Source organism: Crocuta crocuta, unplaced genomic scaffold (assembly GCF_008692635.1).
Source record: "Crocuta crocuta isolate KB4526 unplaced genomic scaffold, BGI_CrCroc_1.0 scaffold240, whole genome shotgun sequence".
NCBI lineage: Eukaryota > Metazoa > Chordata > Mammalia > Carnivora > Hyaenidae > Crocuta > Crocuta crocuta.
This window is the reverse complement of record NW_027527380.1, coordinates 459,092-479,570: the sequence shown is the minus strand read 5'-3', so window position 1 is coordinate 479,570 and position 20,479 is coordinate 459,092. Positions and strand designations below refer to the sequence as shown.

Below are 20,479 nucleotides of genomic sequence, written 5' to 3'. Positions count from 1 at the left end.
GGCTATCCATACCAGTGTCCCTGCATAGTTGTTAACAGCAGCCCCTCTGACTCACCAATGTCCTAGGGTTGAGGAACACATTACACAGTCAGTGTACTGAACACACACAGACTGTACAGTGCTAGGCCTAGAACTCGGAATAATTGCCTGGAGCCATCTACACTCTTACCTCATCTTCCTTGTGCACTGATAGTATGGAATAAACAATGCACCAGCTATTCAGGGACGCAAATCCTGCCCCCTCCTACCAGGTGGTCTAATGCAATCTGAACAGGACTCCATTTCATGGTAGACTCATCCTTTCATGAAAGTTAAAAATAACTACGGCAGACAAATCACTAGATGGTCCCCAAATCAAAAAAATTAAGGACAAGGTACGTATTTGCAAAAATTAGCCAGTCTGTTAATACAGGTTGTGAATTCTGTCTCTATAATTACTAATCCAAACAATTCCATGAAATAGAAGCAGATACAAATTTTCACTGGGCCTATGTATTTCTCTCTCTGCTAATGGAAAACTATTCACATAGAAACCCTAGGACCAAATCTGATTCTCTCTTTTCACTCTGAAATTAGTTACTATGTCTCCTTGATTCTATTTTTTAAAAGCTCTGGAATTCATTTCCCACAGACCTTTTGTCAGAACATGACTTTTCATCTGCAATTGTTAGAGTAGCCTTCCTCTACTTTCTGTCCTTCTCCAATTCATTGCCCCCACTGCTGCTAAAATTATCCTGAACAAAGCAACCTCTTCAGTCCTCTCCTGCTTGAAACCTTCAGGTAGTATCCAGACTCCTCGGCATGGCATTCAAGCCCTTGATCAGTTGCACTCCAACCTCCCTCCCTTTCCATTCTCAGTTCCAATTGCACCTCCTACTAAGCTCATACGACTCAATGGTTCGCATCCAGTGATAGTGCTGATCCTCTAGGAGGTGTTCAAAATGTCTTAGGTACATTTTTACTTGTCACAGTGACTTGCAGGCACAAAGAACATTTCATGGGCAGGGACTGAGGATACTAAACATTCAGCAATGTCAATTACATGGCTTTGCCAAAATACCAGCTACATCCCAGATGGCACTTACTATTCTCCAAGCACATTATTTTTACACATGTGTGGTTCCTTCTTTCTAGACTCTATTTTGCCTCCCACCATTACTTCTACCTTCTTCCAAAATAATATTGTCCTTGGATGATTCAAATTCAAACTCTCCTTTTATCTAAAGACCTTGGCTGATTTAATAGCCGTGTATACATTAATGGGAGATAATTAAATTACTCCCGTAACACACTGCTTGCCTGATATAGCTTAGTGTACTGAATTAAGATTAAATTTTCACCCATTTGTCATTGTGTCATTTCATTCCATGTTTTTTTCCTTATCCTCTCTATGACCTAACATTTAAGCTCCTTAATGACAGAGATGTTCCTTTATCAGGTCATTCATTTTTTTTTAAATTCCAATTTCTACTCTTCACTTAGAAGTTGAGAATCATTTTATAAGTGATTTTTGGATTAACCGATAAAAATCATTCTTGCATAGCTATGTACAGAATGCCATTCCTTAATACTTTTTCTTGTTGTTAAACTTAGAACTCAGAATATCCTAAGATTAACTAAATATTTTAGTTACATCTTTTATCAGTAACGGTGCTTTACAGAACCCTAAAAGAATTAAATTATAGATTAGACTAAACAAGGTCTTACAAACTCAGATTTTTTTTAAAAGGCAAAAGAAGACATAGACACTGTAGTAAAGTGGAGACAATGTTCCCAGTACAAGGACATTTAAATTCCTTGGGGATTTTGTTGTTGTGCTAAGCATGCCTTATACAGATCTGCTTAACAAGCTTGTGTTGGAGATGCTTGTTATGCAAAAAATACTTAAATAATCTAAAAATAAAAAGTGTGTATGCAATGTACTTCTAGACAAAAGATAAAAATGTTCTTATCCTATCCCACTCAACTTTAAGCTCAGACTATTTCTGTAGCATATTAAAAATACACTTGTTTTTAGTCAAATTTTTCAACTTAGGTCCCTCCGAAGTTGCATCAACAGTAAATAGTAGACAAAAGGCAACTGCTCACTTGCACATCTGTTCATATCTGGGGCTCGGTGTCCATAGTAGCCGGATGGACAGGAATGCAGGCACTCTCCATACTGGCGCATGCCTTCTCTTCGCAGAAAGAAGAACAACTTCTGTTGACATCGGCTGCACCCATTGTCCTTTGAACAAGACAAACAACCCTTGCAAATGGGATTTGATACATAACTAGCTGTAAAAGAAAACACAAAACACATGTTCAAATATGAGTATGATCAGATCTCCGGTCCATACAACATGCTGAGGAGACAGGGTCTCTGGTCCTACACTCATCACATAGAAATGTGAAACAAAATAGCCACCCTCAACCTGTAAAAGGAAGGTTGATATGCAACCAAACTTAGAAACAAAGAGGAAACTCAGAGGCAGAGCTGAAGGTCTATCATGGCCCATGAAGATGTTAGACCGACAGAGGCAGACCTCATGTCAGGGTCTTGAAACCAGGCCAAGAAATAGAAGACCAGACATTTGGGTCTCCTTATGTAGACTGGAGTTGTAATGGTTGTTTACACATGAAACAAGTGAGTAAGCACAGTAGAGAGAAAATATAACCCATGAGAAACAAGAACCCTCAAATCTGCAATATATCCAAGTATGGGATACAGGTTCATCAGTCTAGTATCAAATTACTAAATCAAGAGGCTAACATAAAACCATCAATCCAGGAAAACCTACCAAGAAACAAATATCAAACTACCCTATAGAAGTTTTCTACAATCCTGAGACCAGGAACTTGCACGGAGAACAACCTTCACATCAAAATGAACCAGTCATACGTACAAGCAAACCTCATGGGGAAGAGTCAGCAGTCTCAGAAAGACAGATTTCACACCTAACTACAGAGGTCCTAAAGGTATAAAATAGGAGTAGGAGGTAACAATCCACATGTCTGTGACTAGGAGAATGGATAAATTGTGGTGTATTTTAATGGTAAAAAGAAACTACTGACACATGAACAGGAATGAAACTTCATAAATTATGTTGAACAAAGGAAGCCAGATTAAAAAAAAAAGTATACTCTATATAACTCTATTTGTATTGACGTCAAGAACACATGAAGCTAATCTACAGTGACAGAAATTAGAACATTAAATGCCTTCGAGAGTTTGAGATTGACTGGAAAGGGGTACACTGGAATTTTTGGCAGGTATATTTGTTTCCTAAGCCTGCCTTAACAAATTCCACAATGTGGTGGCTTCAGCACCAGGAATTCATTCCCTCAGTTTGGTAGGCTAAAAGTCTAAAATCAAGGTATCCATAGAGCCATGCTTCCTCTGAAGGCCTTAGGGAAGAATCCTGGTCTCCTTTTCTGGGGGCCCCAGATTTTCCTAGGCTGGTGGCAGATCTCCAATCTGACTCCATATGCACGTGGCCTTCTTCTCTACGTATCTCTGTGTGTCCTTTCTGTCTCTAACAAAGACACGGTCATTAGATTTAGGGCCCACCTTAATCTAGTATGATCTCATATCCACACTTAAATGTATTTGCAAAGCCCCGATTTTCAAATAGGATCACATTATGAGGCTCCAGGTGGGCATGTATGAGGCAGGGGCTAAGGGTACGGACACTATTTAACCCACTACAGGAGGTGATGGAAACGTTCTAAACTTGACTGGAAATTGGTTACTCAACATGTATGTTCATAAAACCTATCCAGCTGTGCATTCTTATAACTAATGTGCTTAATTTATAAGTAAATTGTATCTGAAGGTTTTAAAGAAGAAAAAAATAGGTACAAAGGCCATACACTAACTTCAGGATAATGTAATTTTTACTTACAATTACCCCTCTCTTGAAGATTCTATAAATTATATTGGATTCTCACCTATATAATAATACTTACATTTATGCTTATTTTTAAACAGAAATATCCTTTTGGATGGACAAGGTGGGATAATACTAAGTAAATGTTGAAATAGCATCTGGAAAATTGATGTATGAACCTTACAAACTTTATGACATCTAATGATAAAAAGAGTAATTTTAAAGAAACAAAATACTGTTTCTAGCCCTAGTATAAAACTTAGATATGATAAAATCTGATATCCCAATATAATTTCTAAAATATGAAAAACTCATGGAACTTTTACTTATCACTATGCCAAGCAAAGTCATAATATAACAAGATATATGAGGTCACACTGACTTCATTTTATCCAGTTAACCCACAGTAGAAAGAAAGAAGGATTAGAAAACTCAGCAATTATTGAGACTTTTAGCTTTGAGGTCACATCCTCTTTGCCCTAAATAATTTTTATTGCATATAAAATTAGTATCAACCCCTAAGTATTCAGACTAGCAGCTATACAACAAAGTGAGCTGTATACCACACCTTTCCTTTACTTATAATGATTCAACATCTGATATATTTACAGCTACTTGTAGCAGATCTATATAGGTTTTAGTTCCATAAGATGCTCTCCCTGCTTCTCCTGGGCTCCCACAGCCCTCATTTGATCTTATAGCTTCTCTTCCAGGAAGATCGCAAAACAGGAGCTTTGTTCTTCTTCTGAAAGGCCAAACAAAGAAGAACCAAGGCAATCAGAACCAGGAATTAGGGCCAAAATTGCTTTTTGAATTGACCATTAATATCTCCTTCTTTCTATCTATCTCAAGACTTTGTTCTATCAACTGTTCAACTGCTTTTATCTGCATATGGAGTCTATTTTATGGACATTCTCTTGCTTACAAACATATTGATGCTTTCCAAATAGTTTCTTATTTACTACCATATTTTCCAAAATCTGTAACTGTGGAGGAAATAAGAATTGATAGGGATGAAAAATTACTTCCTCAGATACAAGTCCTCATTATATTTTAGAAGACTGCTTTCTAGACATATGTACATTTTTGTATATGTTACATAATATTTATTTTTCATAACTGACCATGCTTTATATGTATCATAACTTGCTCAGTTTCAGTCAAGTTGTGAGGATCTTCTCATAGCACTGAATAAAACTAACATGACCTTTGTATTTTTCTGGAAGCACCAGCTCTCTCTGCTCCCTCTATTCCCCCACAACCACCCATTAAGTTATCCCCAACACTAGTTTTTTGAAGACCACAAGCAGTTTTCTAAACCTTATTCCAAGACTTCATTCTCCATTTCTTTAATTTTTTTTTTTATTTCTAAGAGAGAGAGAGAGAGACAGCATGAGCAGGGGAGGGTCAGAGAGAGAGGGAATCACAGACTGAAACAGGCTCCAGGCTCTGAGCTGGCAGTCAGCACAGAGCCCGATGCGGGGCTCGAACCCACGAACTGCGAGGTCATGACCTAAGCGAAAGTCAGACGCTTAACCGACTAAGCCACCCAGGCGCCCCTCATTCTCCATTTCTGATCCTCACAACTCCTGTAGCCTGGGTCATTTCAGAAAGTTTTATTCCTCCCTGGCTTCTATGATAATGTCTCTTCCTATATATTTCATTCCAATTTTCACCATTCTTATTTCCACTAATTCTCTCATAACTCAGGCTCTTATTATTTCTAAGACAGTTATGGTGTCCCAACCCTATATCCACCTGTATTTTACCCTACAGACTGTTGTTGGGTTGATTCTCCTGCTTTTACACTCATCATAGGATTTCAGTTACACTTTACTCTGATAATATTGATTTATAAAGCATTTTCACATAGCTGAATGAAAATAAGCCTATACTATTTATAATTTCTACAGCTGCCTTCTGAAGAGATTCTACTGATATGGTTATTGGTGTCCTGAGCAGGGTTTAAGGAGTTTCAAACACTGAGGTATGACTTAGTCTCTCTGTGTAAGAAAGGGGTAAAAATTAGAGAGTGGATAGGGTGCAGAAATCTTGGTGAGAGGAACAGAACTGGAGTATTCAGCAGCTGCTTGGTGGATAACATGGCTTTGATGGGGGAACTGACTAGGGAGAACCCAACTCATTTTTATTTTCAGGGTTGTCTAAGAACATAATCCACCTTAAGCACAAAGACCCTATGGCATGATATTTGGAGAAGCAATTGATGACTCTTGTGAGAGGGAAAGCTTAAATAGGAGCAACCAGGAGACTAAGGCAAGGCCAGAGCTTGCTGGCTGGAGATGCATCAAAGGGAACCCCACACTGTAGAGCCCCCTCTGACATGTTTGGGAGTAGTTCGGTGGCTGCCTTCTGCTCTTCAATTTAACTATAGATTTAAAGAAGAACTATATCAAGGTTATCCAAATCCCCAACTAGCTTAAGACAAAATTTCAAAGATTGACATACATAGAATGGTTTAAAAAGGCTCTGTCATCACAAACAAGTGCTGAAGCTATACTTACTTTTTTAGTTCAAAAGCTAAACCGAGAGTTCTTTATCACCATAAATCACACTTTATACTAACAAATATGGAGAAAAGAGAATTGCAGAACCAAGAGAACCAATATAAATTAAAGGCTTTTTGTTTGGCTTTATGTATCTGAACTCAACTTTCATCTTGACCATGAAGATTTTAGAGTCAACAAATTGTGCTCCACATTTTTTAAAGGTATTCTTAAAATCATTAAAAGCAAGGCTTTATTTACTTGAACCTTGACTGACTTAATGAAAATGAATCAGGGAATACTTATCTCAGTCCATATCTGCTATCTTTATAGCCCTACAAATGAGGAATTCTCTTAAAGCAAAAGTGATGTCAGCTGTATCCAACCTAAGTGCTCTTCCCATCCATCCAATTTTCTCTAGCCATTAATAGTGCTCCTCAACGCTGAAGGCCAAAAGCACATGTTTTGGTGGGGGTTTTTTTGTTTTGTTTTGTTTTGTTTTGTTTTTGTTTGAAGCTTCATGTCCCAAACCTCAAATAGACTTTTCAGTTGAATGAACTACCATCCAGTGTAAACTATCCTAGTGGTCTCTATCTTGTAAGTTAGTAACTTAACTCAACAAGAACTTCTTCGTCCATTATATGGTGACTACAACAATCTCCATATCTAGAGCCAGGCAAAAATAGACTTTTAAACAAGACTAATTTATTTGGTCAGGTTCTTAATAAGTTAAATGGCTCTGCCTAATGCTAGGAGATTTAATTCAAGTGTGCAGGTGAATAAACAGATCTTAATTCCCAGCTTTGATGACCATGTTTATTTGCTCTCTCTGTAAGCTTCAACTTTTCCAACACTAAAGCCTGCTGAGATCCAGAGCTTCATCATTCCAACCAAAACACTTTTTCTAAGTCTAGACCCACCCATAATTCTAAAGATGAAATATATCACATAAAACATTAGCAAATTTTAAAAAGGTGTTAGGCAGTACTATTAACACAAATCTACACATATCTCCCTGACAGGGAAAGGAATATGTGAATATATAAAACAAGAAAAATTATCGGCCAGAACCCAGGTCAAGAATATCTAGATTACTAACAAGTACATAAAGAGAGAAAGGCAGCATAAACATAACCTCTTTTTCTTAATTCTAGTTATTTGATTTGTATTCCTCTTAAATTGAAAAGTAAGTTTGGTCTTTTATGACTGTTGGTATTTTAAGTTTGATCCTTTGTTAAATTAAATCCAGTTATTCACATTTTATCCCATAGAGTGTTTTATGTAGGTGTTGAATGCCCATCTGTTTCTAATATAGTCCTAACACTTTTAAAAGTGTTCCCCTGCTTCAGGTTTTAGCCCTTGCCAAGGAAAAAGAAATCTAAATTCCTTCCTGGTGAAGGCATCCATTCCTGACAAAAGGTACAAATTTCTAATTCTAAAATAATGGGACTTAGCAATGGACTATTAGCCTCTTAGCCTCACTCTATCTTTGCAGGTTCAACAATACAAGTTCAACAAATTTTTAAAAGTAAACTACTATTAACATCATCAATCAAATTTATGAAATCGCTAATATTTGTCTCTACCCAATCCCAAATTCAAGATATAGGTTTAAAAATAAAAGCCCTACTGGGGCACCTGGGTGACTCCATGGGTTAAGCAGTCGATTTCTGTCCAGGTCATGATCTCACGGTTGGTGAGTTGGAGCCTGGCGTCGGGCTCTTGGCCTGACAGCTCAGAGCCTGGACCCTGCTTCAGATTCTATGCCTCCCTCTTCCTCTCCCCTCCCCTGCTCATACTCCGTCTCTCTGGTTCTCAAAAATAAATAAATGTTAAAATTTTTAAAACTTCAAAAAGTAAAAACCCTATCTCTGGGGCCAATAACAAGAAACCCACCTGTTGGATCCTATACAAATCAAGTTGGGAACAGTTCCTCCCACTAGAGCTTGGCAACGTTAGGATAAAAATCCTTTAATCATGTGTATCCAAGTTCAAACTCAACTAAGCAATCAAGGTCATGAATTAAGGAGCTACAAAAGATTTGACCAAAACGAAAAATTGCTATCTTAGGATACTTTACTAAGTTTTACACTAAGTTATAAATATTTATAAGGAAACAGCATCATGGAACATGTAATCTGATTTTTGATATAAAGACAACAAATGTTAATGCTCTAGATTATTATACTCATCATGTCCCAGAAAGAAAATAGATGTTAAAATTAACAATGTTAACAAAGCTTAAGACAGAGATAAATTTCTAAAATGTCCATTAACATTTTAGAGGAGCTAAATTAACATGAATTTATTCTAGAAAAAATTTGAGAATAAAAGGCAAACTTGCACTAAAAGTTCCAAAATTTTACAATCTCTAGAATTAAACCATATTTCCCATAATCTCTTCTCCGCTTTTATCAGGAGTTCTGTAAGAGATAATATTGTTAAGTAAAAGGCTTATAAAAATTTAACTTCTCAAAGAAGTACTAGCTTTGAGAAATCCATATTAATTAGCTACCTGAAAATTTGATATTTATTTAATAATTAGTAAATCCATTTTATTTCACCCAAAAGTAGGTCAATTAGGAATGGAAGACTTATGGGTCCTTACTTCTAGAAGTCATCTTTGGGAAAATAATATTTCTAAAAAATTATAAGCCCCCCCCATATGGAAATCATCTTTAAATATCAATATTCTTAATGGCATCGGGATTAAAGGTCTTAAATTAGGTGATCTTGCTTTACTTACAGAAGTATGTATCTCACTGTACAAAAACTTGAGGCTACCAAGAGATTTTTAAATATGGGGGAGAAAGCTAAATGGAATTATGGATTTATTTTAACATGTGAAGGGCTAATGACTTGAAAAACAAAAAAGGAAAAAAAATGAACAGGGTTATACACTCATTATTTGCCCATGCCAGTGCCATTTGAACCATAATCCCCATAGATGGGCACCTGGGAAGTACATTTACCCCCACAGTCAACTGTGGCCATAGTGTGATTCACTGGGCAGAATATTTTGTTTACAGGGAACAGGGAAGCAGAAAGCCTCTATGATGCATGACTCATGCATGTTTCAAATGGGACAGCTAAGATGTCATAGGGAAGCCCAGAACAGTCAATAACTGCAGGTCAAAGCAAGACAATGAACCAAGACAAAGTTGCAAAATAAACGCAAAGTCATACATGGGGTCTGTTTGAGGGTGCCACAAAACATATCCTGAACATAAGAACTACATTCTCCTAACTTAACAAGTCAGACATCATTAACAATTAAGACAGTCTGCCCAAACTGGAGGAGTGAGCAGCTCAGGTTGAACATAAAAATTCAAAAGAATTAAATGGGATTTTGAAATTCTCCAAAAACATGTTTTCAAAATGGTCATTAATACTCTAACTAAAATGACAAGTCACATATACAGAAAAAAGTAGTTATGTGTATATAGCCTCTGATAAAAAATAAAACCCTAACCCCTCAATTTAGTATACAAAATACCCCAAATGATGAAGTATTGCCCATAATTAACTCTTATTTTGAAAGCCAAGCCATATGAGAAATTATTCCTTTTCCTCCCCTAAAACTCTTTGACACAAAAGTATTAATGCTGATCACTATACCTGATGTTAATTCTGACAGATAATGGGGGGCAGGGGGAGTGTACAATTAAGGATCAAAACACACTCATCACAAAACCAAGCCACTCAAGTGGGCAAATACCATCACCAGAATCATATATTGTTCAGCTTCTACAACTGCTAACACTAATAACATTAATTAGTTGACAAAATCAGAGAAAAACAGAAGATGGCTTGAGATTGCTCATTTTTTCAAAGATACAGGAGGTTTTTGAAACAAGGGAAGAATCAGATCTTCTGTTGTATAAAACAAGCCACTCGCCTCAATCTGTGAGAGAGAAAAAAATTTACTCCACAAAACTGTTCTTATGCTAAAAGCAAGCTTAAAGTTAGAATGTGTGCAGTCCTATAAGCCATACCTAGAAAGTGCTGTGTAGCACAGATTTCTCATGCCAAGGCTGGCTTGGGCTTTCACAACATACTTAAGCAACCCTATGGAAATGTTGACAGACTGCTGATGCTAATGGCAACTCCAACATGAGATCTAAATATATACATTTAGGGAGATTGTGAAACTACCACTCTCACATGGTTCCATGTTTACATAAGAAGATAATCCAATTATTTAAATAGAGAAAAACAAATTGTTCACAAGCAGAGCCAGAATTTTATTCCAAAAAGTGCTTAAGTACATCTTATACTAACACTCCTTCAAAACAGCTTTGCATACTTTTAAGTACCAGAACATAAGTGCCATAGGGCCTGACCTGTTTAACTGCCTGTAGAAAAAAATCTCCCCCATTTGGACTACACAACAATTTAATGGTTTTTAGAAAGGGGAGGATGGAAGGGATGGAGTCTATTCAAGACATATTCCCGTCATGCACGAGCTACTCAACTGTTCTGCATATACACCTGCTTCCTAGAATAGAAACTAGTTTTGTAACTCCTGCTTATTCCACTTTTAATTTTAAAACAATAAATGGAAAGCAAACTGGTTGGCTTATTTGGTGTCATAAACACAGCCCCCAAGAAGAATCTGTGTTATAACTAACCAGACTAAAGACGCCATGTGTTTTAGATGTGGAAACTTCCATGGATTATACCACTGTGTCTGAAAATTGAGAATAAACACTGTTAGCTACATTGTCCCAGAGAAAGATTTCTTCAAACAAAGATAATAAAAAAAATTTTTAAGTTGCGTTAATGAAAAACACACTAACAAACCCTTAGGGTTGACAAACATTATTACGCAACCATTATTCAGGACTACACTATGAAGCAAGGGGAAAAAAGTGGAACCTTTATTACATTCAATGTAGGTCACTCTTGTTAAAATCTTTATAAGCCTTGCTCTCTCTCTCTCTCTCTCTCTCTCTCTCTCACACACACACACACACACACACACACACCTGAACAAAAATGAGAATGGTTTGCTACTAAACCTCCAGACCTACACAAGATAGGGTTCTCAATTTTTAAATCAGTTGTCTGCATTTAACTTTTAAAAACAGTTTATTTTAAATGTTTTGTTGATATGCCTCACAGCATTCCTTACCTCAGACCCAGTTTGAAACCTAGATGCTTAACCATTTTCATTCTGAGAAAACTCTGCCTATTCAGAACAAGAAGAAATGAAAAAGAAGAAAGTCAAAAAGGGTGGGTGGAGGAAGGAAAATGAACTTTGGAGAACATAATACGTGACAAATTGCAGGCTACATGCTTTCATACTTTTTGAAAGTAATGCTTATTACTCATAATTTCTGTTTATCAAAGTGAATAAACAGATCAGAGAGTACAGGAAACCTTTGCAAGGTCATACAGTTTGTTTGTGGCAAATTTGAATCCAGCTCTCGCAGCCATGTTTTTCTCCCCATTAAGAGGATATGTGTACAGCACCTAGGGGGGAGAATGCATTCTAGCATGATCAAAACTGTGAGTTTTTCAAATTAGGCTGTACCCTTTAATTTGCTCCCTGTGCTTTGCTCTGTTTTTAGCTGCAGCAAAATAGCCAAAGTTCCTTTTGATGATTAGTCACTAGGAGCACTATACTAATTCTTTCCTAACGTAAGTAGGAATATATTAAGTCTCCTAAACCAACAAAATTAAGATGCCATTGGCAAAAACATTTCAGAGTAACACTGCTGATACAACAGAAAGGAGAACAGGGAGAAACTGAGTTACAGGGTTCTCTTGGCAGAGGCTAAAGAGAATCTTCAGAATTATAAATGCAAAGTATTTCACTGGGCGTACAGCAAAAGGCCAGCACTTCTTCAATAGGAATCTCTGCTTAACAAGTTCAAAGAAAAATCAAAAAAACCTACCCAAGCCATACAATTTCCTGCAAATGGGCCACTCTCTTCACTGTCTTTGAAGACGGATGCTGTCCTGGCTAAAGGGCCTTTGAAGTAACACAGCAAGCATACCTGTGTAATTAGAAAGACTGGGACGCCATCAAATGATCAAAACAAGACGTTTAAGATGTGCTAAAGAGGGGAGATATGGACTAACATTCTGATGCAGAGAAAACCTCTATTCTAGACAGATTTGGAGAACAATTTGCCAGTGCTTTCTGGCCACAGTTCTTCTCCTCCATTTCCTCCAGGCCTTGAAAGACAAAAGCAAATTGCCGATTTTAAAAAAATTTAAATATTTATTTATTTATGAGAGACAGAATGTGAGCAGGGTAGGGGCAGAGAGAGAGAGGGAGACCAGGAATTCGAAGCAGGCTTCAGGCTCTGAGATGTCAGTGCAGAGCCCGACGTGGGACTCAAACTCAACAAGTTGAGAAATCATAACCTGAGCCAAAGTCTGATGCTTAACAGACTGAGCCACTCAGGCATCCCGCAAATTACCTATTAAAACTATAAATAGTGTTTGGTCAGTCTCAAAGAGTGGCAAAACTATATGCATATGTGTTTATAGACATAGATGTATATATAGCCATAGACATGGATATATGCCTACATTTATGTATGTGTATACAAATGTATGCATATACTATTGTTTCTGAACCATTTCAGGAGAAGTAGCAGATGTTATGCTCTTTTATCTCTCCATTTTTTCAGTGTTCAGTACATATTTCCAGAAACGAGGACATTGTCTTATATCAGCCATATTGATCTAATACTATTTTCTAATCCACAGTCTATATTCAAGTATTCCAATAATTTTGAATTAAATAGTATTAAAAAATAAAAAATAATATTAAATGGTATTTAAAAAAAATATTTTTCTCCTAGACTAGAATCCCATCCAAGTTTATGCACTGCATTAGATTGTCATCTCTTTTAGTCTCCTTAATCTGGAACACCTCCTCTTTCATGAATGTGCATTTTTGGAAGAGAATAGGTCAGTTATTTATAGAATGTTTATTTGCATTTGTCTGATACTCCCTTGTGATTGGCCATTCTTTGGATAATGTATAAAATGGTGTTATGTCCTTTCTTATGCATGCCAAGCAGCGCCAAATAAATTTGGTTGCATTATTCATGATATTAACCTTGATCCCTTTGTTAAGATGGTGTCTTCCAGGTTTCTATACTATGAAGTTACTATTTTCCCCTCTATATATTTTTGAAAAAATACAATAAGATTGAATAAATATCCTGTTCCTCATCGTAATTACACACAATAGTTATGGTATCCTTTTTTATTCTTGCCTAAATCAATTATTATTCTAATGGCTCTCAAAGGTGATTTTCTAACTCCATCATTCCTTCTCTATCGATAAGGGGGAATTCAGATGTTAGGAGGAGCTTGCCCTTCTCCCTCATTTGTCAGTTTATGTCAGTAGGGAATCATGGATTTTATTTAATAGACTGCCATCTGTTACTATATTTAATGCTTAACTTATCCTAGATTTGTTTAATGAGAGCCCTTCTAGGTACCTTGGCTTTTAAATTGTATTTTATGTGCATACCACTGAGTGTTTTGGGTAAACATGAAGATTTAATTTATCCAGGAAGAGCTAAGAAATAGGTGGTAATAAGAGCTGGGTATTACAAAGAAAGCAGAGGTTTGAGTAGGATATCCCAAAGATGGAAAGAACAGTATGTATGAGATGTATGCACAGGGTTGAGGAATACAAGGAAAAAATGTTTAGAAAGTCTGACAAATCTTGGCTTATTTTATTGACCATTTATCTTTCAGCCAAAAGCAAAATCAACAAAAGGAAGTACTCAGTACTTAACTTAGAGTCAAGGAAAAATGTGTTGAGAACACAGAAATTATTATGTTACTGGGGAGTTTATAATAGAATACAGAAACTGTAACCCTAGAAATATAATTGAAGACTTCAGGAATGTGTATTTTTTTAAGTTTGAAAGGAAACAGTTTTGGATTTGCAGTCAAGGTTTCTAAATTAGAATAGGTGTTAAGAGGATATTTTTCAAAATAAGAATCTACTTGTATATTCCCAAAGGGGAAGAAAATGAGTGACATGCTATAGAATTCAAATTGGTTTGATAGCAAGTTCTCCAATAAATTCAAATATTTCAAGCAACATATACAAAAGCATATACTCAAGAGAAAAATAATCACAAATGAAAGGTGAAGCAGGCTAAAGTTTCCTAAGGCTTATGGAAGTTTTTAGAGCAAAATTAATGAAAGGAAAAGTGAAACCCAAGTATTAAGATATAGGTAATATTACATGAAAGGGACAAATTTTTATTTTCTGCTTTCCTTTCTGTAATTGTTAAAGACCTTCAAAGTGAAGGAAAATCAAGTATAGGTTAAGAAAAATATTGCAAAATAAGATATGCAACAAGATGCTAATGAATTATATCTTTATTTTTTAATTTTGAGGTTAGTTTCTGAAAATATGAAGTAGGAATTTAGAAGAAAGATGGATAAATGTTTGATTTTCCTTAAGTTGTAAAACTGAACTTCAAAATCTCCAAATTCTAGACAAGGGTTTAGGACATCAGAGTTGTAAACACTTTTGGTTTAAAACTATTATAAACAGCTATCCTGGTATTTTTAAGTTACTAAGAATAAGTCCTGTCAAAACTATCAAATGGATCAAGAAGATGTGGTTTATCTATACAATGGAATACTACATGGCAATGAGAAAGAATGAAATCTGGCCATGTGTAGCAACATGGATGGAACTTGAGGGTGTTATGCTGAGCGAAATAAGTCAGGCAGAGAAGGACAGATACCATATGTTTGCACGTATAGGAGGATTAGGAGGAACTTAATGGAGGACCATGGGGGAGAAGAAGGGGAAAGATAGTTGAGGAGAGGGTGGGAGGCAATCCATGAGAGACTCTTGAATGCCGAGAACAAACTGAGGGCTGATAGGGGTAAGGAAGAGGGGAAAGGGGGTGATGGGCATGGAGGAGAGCACTTGTGGGGATGAGCAGTGGGTGTTATATGGAAACCAACTTGACAATAAACTATTAAAAAAATAAAAAATTTAAAAAAATAGCTTCATTATTTTAAAAAATTTACCATTCCCCTGCTTTCTCTCCCTATTATATATCAATATCTCTATGCACACATAGATCTATGGATAGAAGTAAAGGTATGGAAATGCACAAACTTTAAAAAAAAAATTTTAAGGTTTTATTTATTCTTAGAGAGACAGACAGACAGAACATGAGTGGGTGAGGGGTAGAGTGAGAGAGGGACACAGAATCTGAAGCAGGCTCCAGGCTCTGAGCTGTTAGCACATAGGCTGACGCAGTGCTCGAACTCACAAACCATGAAATTATGACCTATAACCTAAGCCAAAGTCAGATGCTTAATTAACCGACTGAGCCACCCAGGCACCCAAGCAATGCACACATATATTTTTGATAAACTGTTTGAAAGTAAGTTGCAGACATCACAATACTTCAGGTGAAATTTAACATACACCTTCTGAGATTAAGAACATTGTCTTACGTAATCACTGTACCATTGCAGGACCTCAGCACTTTAACACACAGGTAACATAATATTACTAATATGACGTCTATATTCACATTTCCTCAACTATTCCAAAATTGTTCTGTTTTTCCCATCTATCGAGAAACCAATCAACTGTGCACAGCATTTGGTTTGTTTCCCTGGTCCTTTTAATTAGGAGTACTTCATACACTATTCCTTGTGTTTCTAGACATTGAGATCTTTTAGAACTCAGGCCAGTTATCTCATGGTGATCTTACCATCTTGCTTTTGAATGACTGTGACCACATAATTAGATTCACCATTTTGCCATCATCAATACAATAATTTAATTAAGGCAGGGATCATCACCATCCTAACACCATTAGGTGAAAGTTTATTGGGAAAAAATATTGCCCAGGCAATTATTTATTAATTCCAAAGGGGGAAGTATGCCTCTATTTCACAAGCAGACCAGAGTACACCTCATTAAAACTTGCCACATTCAGGCCAGGGACCAAACACTGCCCACAACAGGCAAGGATAGCCAGTACAGACAACTAGCTTGAAGGGCAGAGTGGCCAGGACAAAACAGCAGAGTGCACACAACACACACTGTAGATACCCCCTCAAATGCTAGGCGCTGGGGAACCAGGGACACTATACTGCACGGCCCTACAGAACATCTTCAGAGGATCATTACCCTCAAGACCAGGAGACATATCTGACTTTCCTAACACAGAGAAGGCAGGCACAGACACTTAGACAAAATAAGATAGAGGAATTTGTCCCAAATGAAAGAATAAGACAAGGTCACAGCCAGAGACCTAAGTGAAACAGAAATATGTAACATGCCTGAGAGAGAATTTAAAGTAATGATCATAAAGATACTCAATGGGCTTAAGATTGGAAGACATGAGTGAGACCCTTAACACAGAGATAAGGAATAACACAGCGATAAAGGGATCAATAAGTAAAATGAGAAACAGGCTTGATAGAATGAATACCAGGCTGGAAATAGCAGAGAAACAAATTAATGACCTAGAAGACAGAGTAATGAAGCTGAACAAGGAGGAGAAAAAAAGGCAAATCAAGAAGAGACTTAGGGAATTCAGTAACTCCATCAAATGTAGTAACATTTTCATTATTAGAGCTGGGGAAGAAGGGAGAGAAAAGGGGGCAAAAATTTTATTTGAAGAAATAGCTGAAAACTTCCCTAATCTATGGAAGGAAACAGATATCCAGATCCAGAAGACACAGAGAAACAACAACAACAACAACAAAACAGATCCACATCAAGATATATTATAATTAAAAGTGCAAAATATAGTAATAAAGACAATATATTAAAAGCAGCAGGACAAAAGAGGACAGTTACATACATGAGAAACCCCATAAGGCTATCAGAGGATTTTTCAGCAGAATCTTTTCAACCCAGAAGGGAATGGCATGATATATACAAAGTGCTGAATAGGAAATAGGAGCAGCAAATAATACTCTGTCCAGTAAAGCTATCATTCAGAATAGAAGGAGAGACCAAGAGTTTAACAAACAAAAGCTAAGAGTTCATGACAACTCATCCAACCCTACATGAAATGTTAAAGGGGACTCTTTGAATGGAAAAGGAAAGACAATAAGAGGAAGAAAAGTGGGAAGCACAAAAGCAGTAAAAGAATTCTCTAAAAATCAGTCAAGGGACTCACAAAATAAAAGGATGTAAGGGTATGATACCAGACACCTAAAACGTGAAGTGGAGTAAAGAATGGGTTCAAACTTGAGTGACAATCAACTTAATCTAGACTGCAATATGCAGATGTTATATATAAACTTAATGGTAACTACAAATAAAAAAAAAAAGATATGCAAAAAATGAAGAGAAAGGAATCCAAGTACATCACTATAGAAAACCCACAAACAGAGAAGAGAACAAGGGTCAGAAAAGAACTACAAAAACAACCACAAAATAAATAACAAAATGGCAAAAAATACTTACCTATAATTACTCTGAATGTAAATGGACTAAACACTCCTATCAAAAGACAAAGGATGATAGAATGGATAAAAATACAAGACCCAGCTATATGCTTCCTATAAGATGCTTATTTTAGACCTAAAGACACCTGCAGATTGAAAGTGAGGTGATGGAGAAACTTTTATCATGCAGATAGGAGTGAAAAGAAAGCCAGGGTAGCAATACTTACATCAGACAAAGACTTTAAAACAAAGACAGTAGGGGTACAGACCTCAGGGGCAGAGGGCTCCATGGAGGGTGGGGAGGTTGCTGCTGAGGAGCTGGTTATGGGAGTGTGGCAGGCAGCCAACTCAGCAGTTCTGCTCCCACTGGAAGAGTGAGAAGCAATAGAATGTTCACATGGAATTCATCCTACACCATTTGCCCGACTATTGCAACCCACTCAATGGCGGTGGCTGCTTGGCCCAACTGCTGTCTCTCTCTATGGTGTAGGCCAACTACTTCTTTCTGGGTTGCAGTTACAACAAAGATCTTTTAGACAAAGTGATGGAAATGGCTGACGGAATTGAAGTGGAGGGACCGCCACCGTTTACTACCAGAAGTGAATTAATGAAAAAGCCTCAAAGCTAAGGCAAAAGATTCATCATACATCAGCTACAGGCTTAGAAAGGAGGCTGGGATGAATCTGACACTGACCACAGCAGCTCTCTTAAGATTCCTGATATTTCCAACATGTAGGAAAGAGGCAGTTGGAATGACAGTCTTGTCTAGATTGGAGAGTTAAAAGGTCTTGTTCTTACAGTAGCTATCATTCTAAAAGTGTGCATGGATGTTTATGTATTTATAAATCATGCACTTTATTTTCACTTTTTGAATGCTAAACTTTGTTAAAATTCTTATTTTTAAGGTAATGTAACAATTGCAGGTCATGAATTTTACAATGTGGAATTTCCCAAAAAACAAAAAAAAAACTATTTTAAATATTTTATTATTTATTTTTGAGACCAGAGAGCAGAAACCAGGGAGAGGCAGAGAGAGAAAGGGAGACACAATCTGAAGCTGGATCCAGGCTCTGAGCTGTCAGCACAGAGCCCAACGCAGGGCTCAAACTCAAGAATCATGAGATCATTACCTGAGCCAAAGTTGGACACTTAACCAACTGGGCCACCTGGGTACCCCAACACTTGCCATTACATGGAGGGAGCTGGAGAATATAGTTCTAAGTGAAATAAGTCAAATAAAGACAAATACCACAGGATTTCACTCATATGTAAAACATAAGCAAAAGGGGGGGAAATGAGCAAAGGGGGGGGAGAAACAAGCCAAGAAGCAGACTCTTAACTATAGAGAACAAACTGATGGCTCCTGGGGGGGAGGGGGAGAGAGGTGGTGGGGATGGGTAAAATAGGCAAAATAAGGAGTGTACTCATTTTGATGAGCACTGGGTGATACATGGAATTGTTGAATCACTATGCTGTACACCTGTAACTAATATAACACTGTATGTTAACTACAGTTTTAATTTTTAGAAAAAGAAACTTTCTACTTTCTATATACACACAGAAAAATCTTAGAAAAATAGACACAAAAATGTTAACATGGTTAATGTAAGAAGGTAAAAATGAATCAATCTTCTTTATACTGTTCAGTACTTCATAAATGTCTTGCAATGAACATACTACTTTTTTAATAGGAACAATGCCATTTTGGAAATAGAAGGTAATAACAATTGTTCTGTCTTAAATGTTTTAAAAATTATTTAAAGAATTTGGTTTTTTAAATAATTTTGGAACCAAATTACAATGGACCCCTTCTCTCCATTTCTTAGTTTTTACTTTAAGTTATCCAGTTTCACATATGGAATTGAGAAAAAACAAACCCTTCACTTACACCAATGATTTACATGAAAGAGCAAAGTACATATGCCCTTTCAACCACATGCACTGAATGCACATGCTCACCCAAGAAGAGAACGTAACTGGACAGGGAAGAGTTACTGTCTCCTTAAAAGACACACAAAAAATCCTAATTTGCTTAAAATACACACAGGAACCCAAAGGTATTAATAGCCTTAATTACAATTTCCTCCAAGTAGAACATTTGTAAGCCTCAGATCCCTTTACCAAGTTTATTGCCAATAATTAGGCAAAATACACAGAACTGAAAGTGTGTGCATGTGTGTGTGCTTAAATTTAATAGGATCAAGAAACATTTGTGTCATTTGGTCACAATTTTCAATACAGAATGGAAATATTTAAAATGGAAAAGGAAGAAAGGTGGAATTCAGAATAGGTAAAAAAAAAAAAAAAAAAGTATTTCTAGATTAGCTCAACATCTAACTAGAACCTTTGGATCTTGTCCATTCAAATTATTTGTTTTGATTATTCCTTAAACTTTCCAAAAACATTTTAAGAGAAAGCTGAGACCAAGATTGGTTTTGAAAACTACAGAGCTCCATTAGCAAGTAAAACTTGAAAGTCTTGTTTGCAAAATGTGGTTCTCAGCCTTGTAGCAGCAGCATTACCTGGAGGCAGAATCTCAGGCCTCACTCCACACCTAGTGAACTGACATCTTTTTAAAACAAGGTCCCTGGTAGATTCCTGCACATTGCTTTAAGGCATGCAGATCAAGGTTCTGAATGTAATACCCCTCCCTCCCCAAACAAGTTCTAAGGAAAATAGATCTCT

General features: G+C 36.7%; 1 protein-coding gene and 1 pseudogene across 1 annotated transcript in view; one reads left to right on the top strand and one right to left on the bottom strand.

Annotated features, from left to right (window-relative positions):
• RSPO2 (R-spondin 2) overlaps positions 1-20,479 on the bottom strand; it is a 156,356-nt gene that overhangs the window by 79,554 nt on the left and 56,323 nt on the right. The window contains exon 2 of the mRNA XM_077771610.1: positions 2,089-2,277. Coding sequence (XP_077627736.1) covers positions 2,089-2,277 — 189 coding nt within the window. The remainder of the gene's footprint in view (positions 1-2,088; positions 2,278-20,479) is intronic.
• On the top strand, positions 18,083-18,422 carry LOC144237772 (CDKN2AIP N-terminal-like protein pseudogene; annotated as a pseudogene).